The sequence below is a fragment of the Ostrinia nubilalis genome, chromosome 19, assembly GCF_963855985.1.
Source record: "Ostrinia nubilalis chromosome 19, ilOstNubi1.1, whole genome shotgun sequence".
In the NCBI taxonomy this organism is placed as follows: domain Eukaryota; kingdom Metazoa; phylum Arthropoda; class Insecta; order Lepidoptera; family Crambidae; genus Ostrinia; species Ostrinia nubilalis.
The window spans coordinates 3,688,575-3,704,503 of NC_087106.1; the positions used below are offsets into that span (position 1 = coordinate 3,688,575).

The 15,929-nt window shown below is 37.5% G+C and overlaps 1 protein-coding gene across 1 annotated transcript in view; it reads left to right on the forward strand.

The window, feature by feature from the left end:
- Positions 1 to 15,929, forward strand: part of LOC135081383 (myotubularin-related protein 13-like) — a 66,692-nt gene that overhangs the window by 11,519 nt on the left and 39,244 nt on the right. Inside the window, exons 2-3 of the mRNA XM_063976102.1 lie at positions 11,577 to 11,662; positions 12,531 to 12,686. Coding sequence (XP_063832172.1) covers positions 11,577 to 11,662; positions 12,531 to 12,686 — 242 coding nt within the window. The remainder of the gene's footprint in view (positions 1 to 11,576; positions 11,663 to 12,530; positions 12,687 to 15,929) is intronic.

The window sequence follows — 15,929 nt, forward strand, 5'->3', positions numbered from 1 at the left end:
ATCATGGGTAAGCTTAGGAAGCTACAATGATGATGATGATTCAATATCATTTGAATACAAGCAGGATCTGCTTTTGTATTAATAACCAAACTTTCAATCATTACATTCCAAATCCACAAGGCGTCAATTTTCGTCTTTACTAGGTAAATAACTTTCTTAAAAGCTTTTTCCACTTTTTTATCATTTTCTTACAGTTAGACATAATTTTAGTATTCATTATTTTTGTAAATTGTAACTTTTTTCTTCTTTTGGCAGAAAGTTTTTAACCTAATAATTTCTAATCTCAAATTTGCCTGATGCGCACATTTCTCCTGACTATAAAAGTTTATATTTTATGTTATTTAGAAGTCCCTCAAGTTAAACATTATCAATGCAAATCGTAACGCGATATCCACCGTTTCCACCGAATGTGGTGTGAAAAAAATCTAACGTAGAAAGGTATTTGGTATTCGCAGTACGTGACATGGTTCTGGAAGTTGGTCCTTCGAATCTGGCCGGTTAATGAATATTTAATGAAGGGACGTGCTGCCCGGTTGGAAGCTGCTGCGATTCGGGTTGCCAGGTGTCCGGCTTTAGCCGGACATGTTTGGCTTTTTACGGTCTTGTCCGGCCTGTCCGGCTTTTGTTAGGCTTTTTATGTCCGGCTTTTAGAGTAAAATGTCCGGCCAAATGAAGCACAGAGTCCGGCTTTCGTGTTTTTGGACCTGGCAACCCTAGCTGCGATGTAATGATGAATTTTGTGGCCACATTATGTGTGAATTGAGTGAAAATGCCCAAAAGATAGCCTTATGATATTAGGACATTTTGTGGTCATGATACGGGTGAGGTGTGTTTATATTTGGAGCCAGAGAATGAAGAGGAAAACCCATGTGAGTACTAGTATTATAAACGTGAAAGTAACTGTAGTCTGTAAGTTAATATACAGCGTGACTGGAACTGGACCCGCCATGAAGACGAGGTCGTTTACGAACTATTGGCACCTTACAAACTACAACTATTCCAAAAATAGTTCGTAGATCGTAGGTCACTCTGTTAGTAACTTATGTTAACGCCTAAACCGCTTACGCTTAAAAAAATCCTTTTTACGTAAAACAAGACGGTGAAATTCGTACCTATGTCAGAAGAACTCATAATGTTAAAAAATAATAATGTCTGGAATGGATCTTGAAAATTATTTCGTCAGTAGAAGGCTTCATTATTCCTAAATGAAATAAGATACAATTTTCTGTGACCGAAATTCGTACGACCGAAGCTGCTATTATGAAAAGTAGTAATAGCCAGCGACGTTAATTACATTTAACATCTAAAGTTAAAGTTTAAAGAGCTCTTTCATTACTCACACACGCACCCTGCACCACACATCCTTAATTGCTGTCATTACGCTTGTGGGTCAAGGAGACAATTAGGGATGATGTGGAGCCTTCTTCCCCAGGGATCCTCAATTTTAATGAGCACGTTGCGAAGGCTTGCGGGTTGCGGATCAATTTGCGTAGTTTATTTGCTTAAAGAATCGAATTACGATGAAGGTTTTTTTTATGTGACCGGCAGGAGGCAAACGATCCAGAAGAAGTTGATCCAGTTTCTTTGGTTACTACGTGCTCTTAGGAGAAGGAAGGAATGAAGTAACTTCACTTAATCCTTAACTTGATTGACTGCATTAATTAATTCATCATCATCAGTGGAAATCACTGTGAGAGGCCTATTTTCAGCAGTGGACGTCCTATGGCTGAAATGATAATGATGGTGATGATTAATTAATCCCAACTAATATTATAAATGCGAAAGTAACTCTGTCTGTCTGTCTGTCTGTCTGTCTGTCTGTCTGTCTGTTACGCTTTCCCGCTTAAACCTCGCAACCGATTTTGATGAAATTTGGCATAGAGATAGTTTGAGTCCCGGGAAAGAACATAGGATAGTTTTTATCCCGGTTTTTGAAACAGGGACGCGCGCGATAAAGTTTTTCTGTGACAGACAAAATTCCACGCGGGCGAAGCCGCGGGCGGAAAGCTAGTTAAACGATAATTTAATTTGAACCTCTGACTGCTCTGACTAAGAGTAGGTAAATAAAATATCAACTTTTTGACGAATGGACCACAGAAGCATTTAACTTACCTGTATTAAATTATTATTTAAAAGAAAGAAGAAAGAAAGAAGGTTCTGCGACCAATATGTAGAATTTTACTGATTTTATTTCAACTTGTACACTTACAGTCTCTTGTACTAAAAATAATTTAATCAGCTGTTTGCTCTGTGTTCATGAAATTGGTTGGTCAATGTGGCAGTCGTGCTAATGGCTTAATACATTCGGCGTGAAATGTAAATGGTTCTAATTTGCATTAAATGAATAACCGACCCACATCCTACATCCTATACTATGAGTATGGTGCAATGGATGGAACAATCATTTGTCGATCTGTGCGTACTAGTTTGTTATTTGTGTAACTCACAGTTGAATTAGTAGTTTCGAACATCGTTTTACTGTTCGAAATCGAAAATTGTATCAAACAAAAATATTTTTATTGACTAAAAATCAAGTTTTTTTCTGTTAGACAAATTGGTTTAATTATTGCCACAATTAACTTGTTCAGTATGTTTTAGCTGCCAATTAAGTATTGTTTTCTTGCCTAAAAATTTTAAATTAATACCAGCAATTAATATCACGCAATCCTGTTTTACGTTTAATATTTCAATTTCAAATGTTTCTTCTTACTTTACGAGAACATAAAATAATTACCAAAATTGAAACCTACTTTCACGACTCATTAAAGATTAATTGATTAGATTCGTTATGAGAATGTTCAAGATGTTATTAAATAGTTTTTTCGAAAGTTACTAAACTAGTTAGGAATATTTCAAATTAAATCTAAAGTTATAGTCGCAGCATAGGACCTTAGGCCAAGTTTTCATCAAGGCGGAGCGGAGAGGAGAAGTGTTTTGAATAACCAATACATATCATTCCGCCTTGATGGAAACCGGGCCTTAATGAAATAAGTATTACGGTATCGTTTCTTATGCTTCAACCACACCAAAGCGTGCAGATCGTGATCATAGGCCAATGACAGGTCGCCCGAACTGTCATGGGCCGCGCGAGCTGTCATTGGCCTATGATCGCGCCCGCGATGGCGATCGGCACGCGTTGGTGTGGTTGAAGCTTTAGGTCTGCCCAAAAGATAACTTATCATCTGTCTCCCCCTTTGTAACGGAGCTGGAAGTCAACATTAATATGTGATCATTCATTTCATTCTTCGAACAAGGAAAACTCCCTCCTTCCATATTCTATGGAATAAACTCGTAGGTTCCATTCCATCTATGGTGTTTCAATCTATTCATAAATCAGGAACCCCGTCATTACTCATAGGTACTTGTACACTTGCGAGCAAAAGTATGGAATCACTTACATGAAGTTGTTTCCACGCGATCTTGTGTACTAACCAATTTGTTAATAACAAAAAAAGTAGCACCATTTTAAAGATTAAACTTTTAACTTTAAATTGATACCAAATTCATTTAAATCACACCAGTATTTAAAAAGATATCCCGGCTGATGTGAAGAAGTAAGGAAAAAGACATGTATCAACTGTTTGATACGTCGCGAGTTGCGGCCTATTTATCCCCCATAAAAGCAAGTGTTTTCGGATTTTTGCTTTCACACGTTGATCCATACACATCTCCGCTTCTTTTGACACTTTACCTGGGATTCTACACCTTCAGAAGCAGCACATGTCGTTGCACTATTGCAAGAAGGGCTCAGCCAGCGGGCTGTCGCACGTCAGCTCCACATAAGCCAGTCCTGGGTTTCGAAAGTTTTAAGACGCTTTCGGGAGACTGGTGGCTTTATCCTGAGACCAAGTTCTGAACATTGCCGGTGCACATCGCAGAGGGAAAACCGTTTTTTCATGTCAACTTCTCTACGAAATCGTCATTTGACTGGTATCGACGTCCAGCAAGAGCTCAGAAATGTTCGTAGGATAGCTGTTAGCAAGTGTACAGTTCGTCTAAGATATAAACAATAGAATTTGACTCCAAAAAGGCCTGCCACAGGCTTGAAACTGACGGCAGGTCACCGATAAGCACGCTTTCAATTTGCTCCTACACATCTCGATGGGAAGTCGAGCAAGCCACCCCCATAAGCCAATGTTTTAGCGAACCAGCACTGCACAAATCGCTCCCCAGGCCGTCTATAGACCCGACCTCTTCGACTGCTGCACTGCAAAAACAGTCTGCATTCATCGGAAAACAAAACTCGCCTCCATTACTCGCCTTTCGAGTGCGAGCTAATTGAAAGCGTGCTTGTGGGTTACCTGCCGTCAGTTTCCAGCCTGTGGCAGGCCTTTTTGGAGTCAAATTTTATTGCTCATATCTTAGACGAACTGTCCACTGGCTAACAGCTATCCTACGAACATTTCTGAGCTCTTGCTGGACGTCGATACCAGTCAAATGACGATTTCGTAGAGAAGTTGACATGAAAAAACGGTTTTCCCTCTGCGATGTGCACCGGCAATGTTCAGAACTTGGTCTCGGGATAAAGCCACCAGTCTCCCGAAAGCGTCTTAAAACTTTCGAAACCCAGGACTGGCTTATGTGGAGCTGACGTGCGACAGCCCGCTGGCTGAGCCCTTCTTGCAATAGTGCAACGATATGTGCTGCTTCTGAAGGTGTAGAATCCGAGGTAAAGTGTCAAAAGAAGCGGAGATGTGTATGGATCAACGTGTGAAAGCAAAAATCCGAAAACACTTGCTTTTATGGGGGGTAAATAGGCCGCAACTCGCGACGTATCAAACAGTTGATACATGTCTTTTTCCTTACTTCTTCACATCAGCCGGGATATCTTTTTAAATACTGGTGTGATTTAAATGAATTTGGTATCAATTTAAAGTTAAAAGTTTAATCTTTAAAATGGTGCTACTTTTTTTGTTATTAACAAATTGGTTAGTACACAAGATCGCGTGGAAACAACTTCATGTAAGTGATTCCATACTTTTGCTCGCAAGTGTAGTTTAACTATTAGACCACTTCCTTAACAGGTGATTTTCCTGCTCAAATATTTATGACTGCTCTATTAATAATTAAGGAAAGCCTTTGGATTTGTCCGCGTGCTAATTAGTCTGCGGAAATCACGAAAAATACGATCGTAAAATCCTAACTATTCTGAAACGCGAAATTTTGCCTGTTACAGAAAAACTAACGCACGCGTCCCCGTTTCAAAAACCGGGATAAAAACTATCCTATGTCTTTTACGGGGAACTTAAACTATCTCTGTACCAAATTTCATTAAAATCGGTTCAATGGTTTATGCGTGAAATTGTGAATGGACAGACAAAGTTATTTTCGCATTTATAATATTAGTATAAGAGAGCAGGAAAATCATCTGCATTTGGTCTATTACTCAAAGACGAAAGACTTCATAAAGTATGACCTTATTTATTATACTTCTTGCTGTAAAATTTACCTGGCTATTTCCTACTTGTCCTTGCAGCGGTTCTGGCTCGCTACACAGTCGACAGGAGTACACAGGGGCGGCCATTATTATTAAATTAGGTACCTACTTACTGTAGGGTGAACTTTGTGCACGTAAACAAAATTATGTATGAGGGAGATTGTTCAAGCTTTCATTTTGAGGTAGAGGTTACGTGTTTTTCGTTGTATTTACTAACTGTAGGATGTAGAGCCAGTTAACATGAACTTCCATGTTGCTGTCTATTATTTTTCGTGATAAGTTCAAAACTGACCTAGAAATTATATTATCATGTGACAAACCGACTATCATTGTCAAAAATAAAAGAATTCGAAGACTTTATATTTTCTTGATTCATTTGTGCAAAGCCAATCTTCGTCCCGTTAAATTACGTTAAGTGCTGCTAAAACTAAAGCGATCTGTCTGCTGCACCTTCCCAAATAAAGTTGGATGAATACGGATTCATTAAAATGTTCCCAACTCAGATTTTAGTAGGTTCGCACTCAAGCAGCTCGGCTTTAACAGCGATGAAAACAAAAAGTTTGGAGCGCTCTCTTCAAAGTTAGTAATAAGCCGTTTGTTACCCAAAACCCGCTTCAGCTTAACTATAGCAAGCTGCCAAACCATTTGGAACCTTACGCGTTAGATGAAGGGCTGTTTCTTAATGATGGGATTACTACCAAAGTCGTGAAATACGTTGCACCAGCTATTGCATCCGTACTTAGTCACGTTATAAATTTATGCATTCAGAATGGATACTTTCCTAACGAATTGAAGATATCGGTCATTAAGCCTCTCTTTAAAAAAGACAATAAAATGGACATGAATAATTATAGACCTGTAGCCCTAATACCGATATTCTCTAAAATAATTGAAAAAGTAATTTTCAATAGATTAAACAACTTCTTTATTCAATATGATATATTTGCTAAAGAGCAATTTGGTTTCAGGAAAAACAAAGATATTAATATGGCAATATTCAACTTGATTAACCAAGTACTTACTTGCATGGATAGGAAATTACCCGTCACAGCAGTTTATATGGACATGACTAAAGCCTTCGATCACGTGGATCATGTCATTCTCCTAAAAAAATTAGAACTTTATGGTATAAGAGGTAATATGTTGGATTTTTTGACGTCTTATTTAACTAACAGATACCAAATAACCAGTATTACTAAAATTTGTCCTAAATTAAAAACAGAAAAATGCTTTTGTTCTGAAAGAAAACTGGTAAAGTATGGAGTCCCCCAAGGAAGTATCCTTGGACCATTACTTTTCTTGATTTACATTAATGACATGCCTAAAGTTACAGATTACTCAATGACTTTATTTGCTGACGATAGTACAATATTATTTACTGGAGATAAATTAGAATCCTACAAATCTGACATAAATATGACACTTTCTAATGTAATTGAATGGCTTATTTCAAATAATATTAAAATAAATTTAAGTAAGACGCATATCATGACATTTAAACAATACACAAATAAACTAAATCTGGACATTAAATTTAAACACACAAAAATAGAAGAAACTGACATAACAAAGTTCCTAGGTCTTTGGGTGGATAATAATTTGACATGGAAATTTCAGACAGAAACAGTGTGCAAAAAGCTAAACAAATATTCATATGCTTTATATAGACTTGCCCGACTCGTTAAGGCCGGGTAACAGAGAAAATGGCGAAAATGAGGTTTTCATTTTTCATTTTTGAGGTACTAAACAGTAAAATAAAAGGCTAAGATTTTTTTTGGGCATAGTTGAGGATATTTTCTAGGGCTATTAACGGATGGAAACACGATTTGATGAAGTTGACTCGATAGAATAAATTCCCAAAGTTACCTCTATTCGTTTTCTAATTATGGTTTTATTTTTAAAATAAGCGATTTGAGATTCTGAATCTTTTACTAAACTAAAGTTCAGAAATAACTTGAGGGCTTTTAACGGATGAAATTTTTATATTGCGTCTTATTTAGTTACTATGTTAAAAAATGTGGAAAAAATCGCCCATGACGGCTTGGACAATCTCAATCAGTCGCGCGGTGGCGCTTACGGAGGACGGACGCGTGCCAGTTTTTTGGCCGTGACAGTTCTCGATTTGTCAATATTTTTGACAATGATGACTTTGATGAGTCACAGTATAATAATACCAGTGTTACTGGAGAAAGCTAAAATTTTTGATAATTAAGAATTCTGAATTTTGTCTACCTATTGAAATTTAAATCGTTGGCATCCTTTTAAACTAAGACTCTACTCATGATACATTCCTCAAATATGAGACAAAACCAATGAGTTAAAATTACATTTTAATAGTACCTACATACAATCGTCTTCACTCTTTAGAAGAGCACACTGACACAAATAAATAATAAAAAATTAGGTCAGTGGGTCAAATATAGGGGCAGCTGCACGTCACTGAAAGACGATTCTGTTTACTCGGCATCTGGGCTGGAGAACATGAATCCTTGCTTACAGATGCAGATGTAAATAGAGTTATAATTGAACAAATTTTACATGAAATGTTTAACAGAACTCAGTTAAAAGACACATACATGGAATACCAATAAGGTTGCGGAGGGAAAGCTACCTATTATAAACTAGCGGCCGCCCGCGACTTCGTTCGCGTGGACCTCGTTTTACCCCCGTTAGATATGATGTTTTACCTCATTTTACCCATGTTGATAGATGGCGTTTCACGGTTTCCCCCGAATGAATATTTACGAACGTCATACCGTAGTTTGTCCAGTGCTGTAGATTTTAACCAATGCCGATAGATTGCGCTTTTAGACACGACTTATTTATTTATTGAAATTTATTTGCCACATATCGTCATAATGCTAATACTGTAAAGTTTCAACAAAATCCGTTCAGTAGTTTTTGCGTGAAAGAGTAACAAACATCCAGACATCATGACATCCAAACTTTCGCCTTTATAATATTATTAGGATATTATTAGTAGGATATTTCACAATCCAAACTAATATTTACTATTTAGCATTTACTTACAGTAAATATTAGTTTGGATCGTGAAATATTTAAAATAAAAAAAAGAATAAAACAAAATAGGGTTTCAAATTACCTATCTATAATCTAATATTATAAAGAGGTAAAGTTTGTGTGTTTGTATATTTGTTAAATTGTAAGGGGTAATCTCGGGATCTACTGAACTGATTTTAAAAAATCTTTCACCAATAGAAAGCCACATTATATCTGAGTGTAATAATAGGTTATATAAAAACCAAAAAATTCCACGCGGGTGAAGCGGCGGGCGGAAAGCTAGTTTATTTATAATTATGTAAGAGCATAATTATTAAAGTCGAAGTCAAACATTCTTTATTTGTGTGGACCTATAATAACGAGAGATTACAAGGCGTCAAATATTTCAAGAAAAAAATTTAAAACTATTATATGGCTAAATTTTGCTCTCATGGAGCCTTTACCTACTCTGACAAATTAAGACTTAGAGAAGAAACTAATAATAAAACTATTTAACTGTCCTGCAATGAAAAGCTTGATCGGGTACAACACTTCAAGTTATTTCAGAACTTGATTTCATTAAAAGACTCCGAATATCAAATCGCTTAGGTATCTAAAGTCAAACGATTCTGAAATGTCAAGTGGACTAATGAATAACCCATTAAGATAGTAGCGCCCTCCTGTCAATGACATACCTGGAACGATAGAGTTTTGAACAACTAATAAAAATCATCATCATCATCATCAGCCCTTTACAGTCCACTGCTGGACTATGAGCCTCCTTCACTATAGTGGAGGGTTTTGCCATAATCTCCACGCTAGGCAGGCGGGTTGGAGATCGCAGTTTAAAAGATTGATGTTTTTCAGAAAGCGCTGCTGCCCATTCTCTGTTTGATGTGTAGTCCCTAAGTCGCCTCTAATAAAAATGCTTTGTCCTAAATGACTGACGGATATCGTAGAGACCTGAAAGTTGGAAGGTGTGTTCTTTTTATGACGTAGACATCTCATAAGAAAAGATTTTCCGAAATGGGGTCATGAAATGAAGGGGGTGAAAAAAGGGGGCAAAGTTTGTATGGGACAAAATGATTCCTTGGTTCAATCTACTTGAAATTTAGTTTAACAATACCTTAATATAATTCATGAAAGACGTGTGGAACGGGTAGAAAGTAATTTTGGCAGTCATTTTCTTCGAAGTTGATATCAATACTACTTAGTGCCTTTGATTTAATTACTTTTTATTTTTACAAGTGTTTGAAAACTCCATTTCAGATTGTGTTCAATGTCAAGTGAAATCTCAAATTGAAATGTCTCAATCTCAATGAGGAGACTCTGTATTTATTCCTAGAATTCCCCAAACACCGTCAAATTACCCTTTCGAATTCAAGACAGTGCAGTTTCCCATCAGTCTGCTTCGTAATGACTATAAACAAAGCTCAAAGTCAAACTCTAGGGACCTCTGCTTAAATTCCCATGAGTGCACAGAGGTACGCAGGTAACCGCGTGTGATGCTCATAGCAATTTTCGATAGGTACAGAACCCCGTACATACGTCATACATATTATAGAAAGAAAACACCCAGACCAAAACAAACAAATATGTTTCTGCAATTTTAGTATGATATTTTTATTTATTAATAAACAAAGAGACTGAACAAAATTGATGCGTACCTATACTGATTAATGTTATTAACCACATGCAAAGCTTCGTGAATTGCAACAACTATAATTAAATTTATTATCCAAGCTCTAAATAATCGCTACTAAGAGTAACTTATCATAAAAAAAAATTCCAATCGCTCAAGCTCCCAAGGGCCTACCGATAGGTCGGGGACGTAATCTTGAAATTCTTTAAGCCGGCGCAGCACTTCCAGAAGGTCGGGCGACGCCACGGCCACTTTGAACCGTGTTTACTTCTGCAGTTATATTTTATATTTATTCGATTCTAGAATATATTCCCAAAAAGTCTGAAAGGTGTTTTAATTTGTATCACTTGGATATGATTTGTATTAGAAAGTGTTGTGAGTGTGACGCTTGAAGGGAAGGAAGTCAACCTAACCTAACCAACTGCGTATTTCTATACTGTGTAGCTGGAAATTGTGGCGGGAGCTCTTTGACGCGCTGTTTTCGGCGAAGAATTGCGCGCGCAGATTTTGACAGCGCGAAATACCTACTTTAGAAGAAATACCAAGCCTTAATCAACCCACTGTTTTAATAGCATACCACGCATATGTCGTATCAACGATCCGTTACGGAATCATCTTCTGGGGTAACTCCACGGATAGAGAAACAGTCTTCAGAGCACAAAAGAAATGTGTTCGAGCTCTGTGCAAATTGCGACCAACCGATAGTTGTCTACCACACTTTAGGTCATTGAAACTGCTGACTCTGCCGTGTATTTATATACAGGAAATCTGTCTTTTCGTTAAAAAAAACTTATCTTTATTTGAGACATTAAATAGTAAACGTCATAAAAACAAAATATGCTCGAAAACACATAAGACTGCTTTGTTCACGAAAAATGTCACGGGCATGGCACCACGTATTTTCAATAAGTTACCGGACAACATAAGAAATAAAGAAGAATTAATTTCCTTTAAAAATGCATTATTTCACTTTCTGGTTGAGAAGGCATACTACTCCATTAACGAATTCTTCCTGGACAATTTAAAAATGTGATCATAAAAATTAAATGTTTGCATGTAAAATTATAAAATGAACAGGTATTAGTATTAAGTAACCATTATATATGTATATTGCACGCCATCTGCTTGGCAAATTGTAGCTGAACAATTTTACGTTTAAATTTAAGATCCATCAATGTATGATATGTACCTACAATTGCAATAAACTAATTTGATTTTGATTTGATTTGATCACTTGGATTGGAGTACAATGTTTTCATAGCTTCAACCTACATTACCTGCAGCAAGCTGAATGTGGCCATACGATTTGGAACTTTACCTCTTAGTTAGATGGAGGTTTGTCTCTTAGTGATCACTTGGAGTACAATGTTTTCATTGCTTCAAGCCCGATTCAGCTTGCTTACAGCACCTATAGCAAATTGAACGTTGCCAAACGATTTGGAACCTTACTGCTTTAGATGGTGGTTTGTTTCTGACACAATGTTTTCATTGCTTCAGGGGGCGGTCTGAGCAGCGGCGTGATCCTCCAGCGCTTCCCAGAGACGAACTGGGACGACACTCCTTTCCACGACGGGATAGAATGGGTAAGCACTTATTCTAATTGAATCATTTTTAGCAATAGTGATCATGGAACTAACTGCACGCTGTACTTACTTCAAAATGTATTGTTCTTCTATTATTTTTCTACCAGAACTTTAGCAAACCCGTTTTAGAGGCAAATATGTGAACATCACCATTATCGCCATCCCGTCGCTAGCTTGGGGAGTGTAGGCCCAGTCCTCTTTTTACATTTGGTAAATAGAGTGGATGAATGATACTCCTTGTAGTGGAGACACAGACACTGGAGACTAAATGAGATCTTCTTCTTCTTGTCGTGCCGACAACTTACCTACACAGTGTCAGTCCAAAACTCCGCCACAAGAGTGGCGTTGTCAGTAGCCTTCATTAAATCTTCCGCAGGGCATGGGATCTGACGATGATACTATTTAGCTCTATCCAGTGGTTCGGTTCATAAATGAGACTCATGCCCGTTTTCACCATCAATCTCTAATTTTTAAGTGACCCCTATGGTAACGCGTAACCGGAATTTTGTTTTCAAATAAAATAAATAAAATATAAATAAAATAAAATATAAAGTATTTATTTCAGATAACAGGGATCCATAATGTTAGTAAAAACTTAGGCTATGTTAGTATCTTATTTCTAAAACAGACTTCGTCCTGCTGAGCATGTGGCCGATCAGTGGACAATCCCCACTATCGGCTATCTCCTTCAGTACGCTGTGGCAGCTGCCGCGCACTCTGTGCAGTAATGATGCGCACTTTTTGCGCATTATAGCTTCAAAGCTATCAACGCCCGCCAACGCAAACATCGATAAATAAACCAAAGAAAAAATCGTGGAGTTGACTCTTTCCATGGTTGGAAATTGAAATGCTAATATTATTGTTCCAGTTCTGCCAGCCTCAAGGATGGGCGCTGTCCACAGAACGGTCCGAGCCCCGGTTCTACGTGTCGGTACTGACCGACGTGGACGCGAACCGGCACTACTGCGCCTGTCTCTGCTTCAACGAGACCGTGGCCATCACGCCCTCGAAGCCTGCAGACGAGGTTGGTAGATAGTACCTAGATGATACTTCTGTTGAATAGGGTTATACATACACGTGTACCTTTTTTTTGTCGCGGTCGCGGAGGAAATTCTTTGCGCACCGTCACCAGCACCACTGCCGACGTTCTGTCAACCTGGCTAGTTCTTTGTTTTAATAACATATTAGGGAGTTAATCCATCACTTCTATTGTCCGATTGAACTGCACATTGATTAGGGTCCTATCGTTTCCACCTGATGTCATTGGACATCAAGTATTTTGAGCGACAACTGATAAGCGTGTGACTCTTTCTTCACTGCGAGGACCAATTTCAAAACTCATTTTTGTGTGATTTCATCTTTGAGTTGGGCGTCTACTGGAGTATAATGTACTCTCCGTCATAAATGAAAGTTATTCATAGGTCTAAAATTGACCAGTTAGGTCTACGATTTATCGATCTAGGCTCAAAGTCGCCAAAAGTTTCAAACCAACGTATATTTGTAACTCAAAAGAAGAGCATTCGCCCAGTAAGAGAGGTTCTGGCTTGACTCTCACCTGACCCCGTTGGATTATTGGTGAAAAATCATGATTAGTAGTTCTGCGGGCTGTTTTTTTTACTAAGAAATATAGAATTTTATGTCTTATTAACGAAAGGAAACTATCAAATAATCCATGTCGGAAATACCAACAATTTCCTTTTCCTACAGAACGTATTTTAATAGCGCTTTTTCTCTCCGGAATGATATAAAGCCAATAGGTCAACGGCTGGCCGAGGGATCTTTGGTGCAGGTTCAATGCCCGTGTTTCCGCAACTAATAAACAAACCGTAAACCCGGTCAAACGGGGGTTTATTCCTCGCCAGGATAAGATAGTTAGAGGCAGTAGTCTCATTTCACATCCTGATATCGTAAAACTATAAAAATAAATACTCCACCACAAAGTTACATAAATTACACTCGCTAATCTTACAATGAAATAAAATGTTACAAGTCTTTTGACAGACAATATGTCTGCGTCCCAGTTGACAGGTTAAGCTTTAAACTTTCGTACTTTCTACTGCGGTATAATGTATTATAAAGTCATTTCTCGACCCTGTCATTAACCGTGTAAAAAGTACTAAAGCATTAATATCCAAGATTGTCTTGGTGATCTATCAAGTATACGTAGCAAAACAAAATTGTTTACCATTACAAATTCGTTTTGTATGAGACACCACCACTATCTGTTCTGTGACCCTTACAATCTACTCCAACGTTTAGAGTCGGGGCCCTCGGGGTACAAATCTACGCACCATTGTAAAAATTGTATAAATGTTCTTCCTTACGATATAACAAGAGCTAACCTTCTTTTCCTATCTACATTGTGGCTTTAGTCTGCCTCCCTTCATTTGGCCACTCCAGCAAGAGCTTCTGGCACTAAAAGTAATTTTATGACTAGGGTTTTGTTACTTACTCGTAAATTCATGCCTGCTTGTAACTGAACCTTCGTTCTCATGAATATCCAAATCCATCATCCTATGAGAGACTTGACATTGAAACACACAATTTAATAAAATAGCATATTTATTACCTACTGCCATAGGGACAATATTAGAATTGTTAGGAATGTCATTGATCAAGGAAAAATTATATTAACTACATTGAAGTAATAGTACGTAGTACATTATAACTCAATGATTAACTATACACTGAATGAAATTTACTGGTATACTATCACAGAATAATAGTACTTTGATACTATGCAATTTGACTTGCAAATTTTTATTGTACAAGAGTTTTATTGTAATTTAACGCATTACAGACTTGATAGATAGAGAGTAATGGACCCGCATTTATTTCATACAGTTAATCCGTGATATAGGCGTATGCGAAAGCAATTTTATAATTAATTCACTTCAATCGTTGTAACCAAAGTTTAAATTGACTAGGCTCGTATTTTAAAAGAGTTGTGATGGTTTTGAGCTGTCCGAAAGCACATAATTTTAGAGCTGTACGAAAACGAATATGTGAATGACTAAAATCGGTCTTACACTTGTCTACAAACATTTGTTCAAACTCTCCTTTTCACACGTCCAACATGTTCCATTGTGTGAATTTGTGTGACAGGGTGACATTGACCATTGGACGACCCAGTAACATTGTATGCGCCGACGCCTCGCGCTTCCGTTGACAGATAGGAGTATCGCACTAGGAAAATGGAAATAGGTATTTAGGACAGTCAACACAGATTGGGATGACATGTGTCACACTATGGATAGGATTTAAAAGTTTTTTTTTTCTATTGTCGTTCGTTTCAGCCCAATGACGTCTACTGCTGGGCAAAGGCCATTTGGATTTTTCTATTTATTTGGCACAAAAACAGACATTTTAATATTATTTATGTTACAGGAAATGTATGAATTCTAGGAATTGTATACTATTCCTAGGAAATGTATACAATTCCGAAGCTATTTAGGAAATGTATAAAATATTGCTTCAGAGATTTTTTAATACGCACATATCCTAGGAAATGTATACTTTTCCTAGGAATTTTATAGAATTCCAATATTGTATTAGGAAATGTATAAAACTAAGCGGCACAAGCGCGGTCGCGTGATCGGGTGCCCCTCGGTAGGTACGCCTAAAATTTCATTTAGCCAAACCACATTGGCCGATAGGTACTTTTAACTCACAATTATTATTGTTTAGCCTGACAGTTGTTTTCGCACTATTATACATTGGCTGAAAAAAATATTTGCCTATTGGCATCCTTTCTTTCGGCATCACGCATATTACGCTGAAGTATTGGAAATCCCTAATTTTAACATCTCTTTTATTAAAGTTATTGGCATAAAGGTTTTAATACTTCTGTAGCTGGATAACAAAGTCTCGGTTAGGTTAGGTTAGACTTGCGACCTTACACATACACAGCTGCCGCGGCGCGGGAACGCCATTTAAGTTTCGGAGAAAAAAAAGTGGCATAATAAAAATAATTTTGTGTAAAAAAAATTTAGGCTTAAAATTTGTGTGCCATAGACAACTAGGCGTGAAAAAAAATTGACGATTCGATAGAGACCCCGCGTAATCGGATGATGCAATATCCTCCCCTCGCACCGTATGTCCACGCGTATTCATTGAAATCTTAATTACATTTCCGATTGCTGTTTAGGAAATGTGTAATGTGTAGGAGGACAGATGGCGCCACCGCCACTGTAAACATCGGCTCTGTGTATTTTATCCAATAATAAATGCATCGAAAGTTCTCTGAAGTTGAAAATATACTCAAATC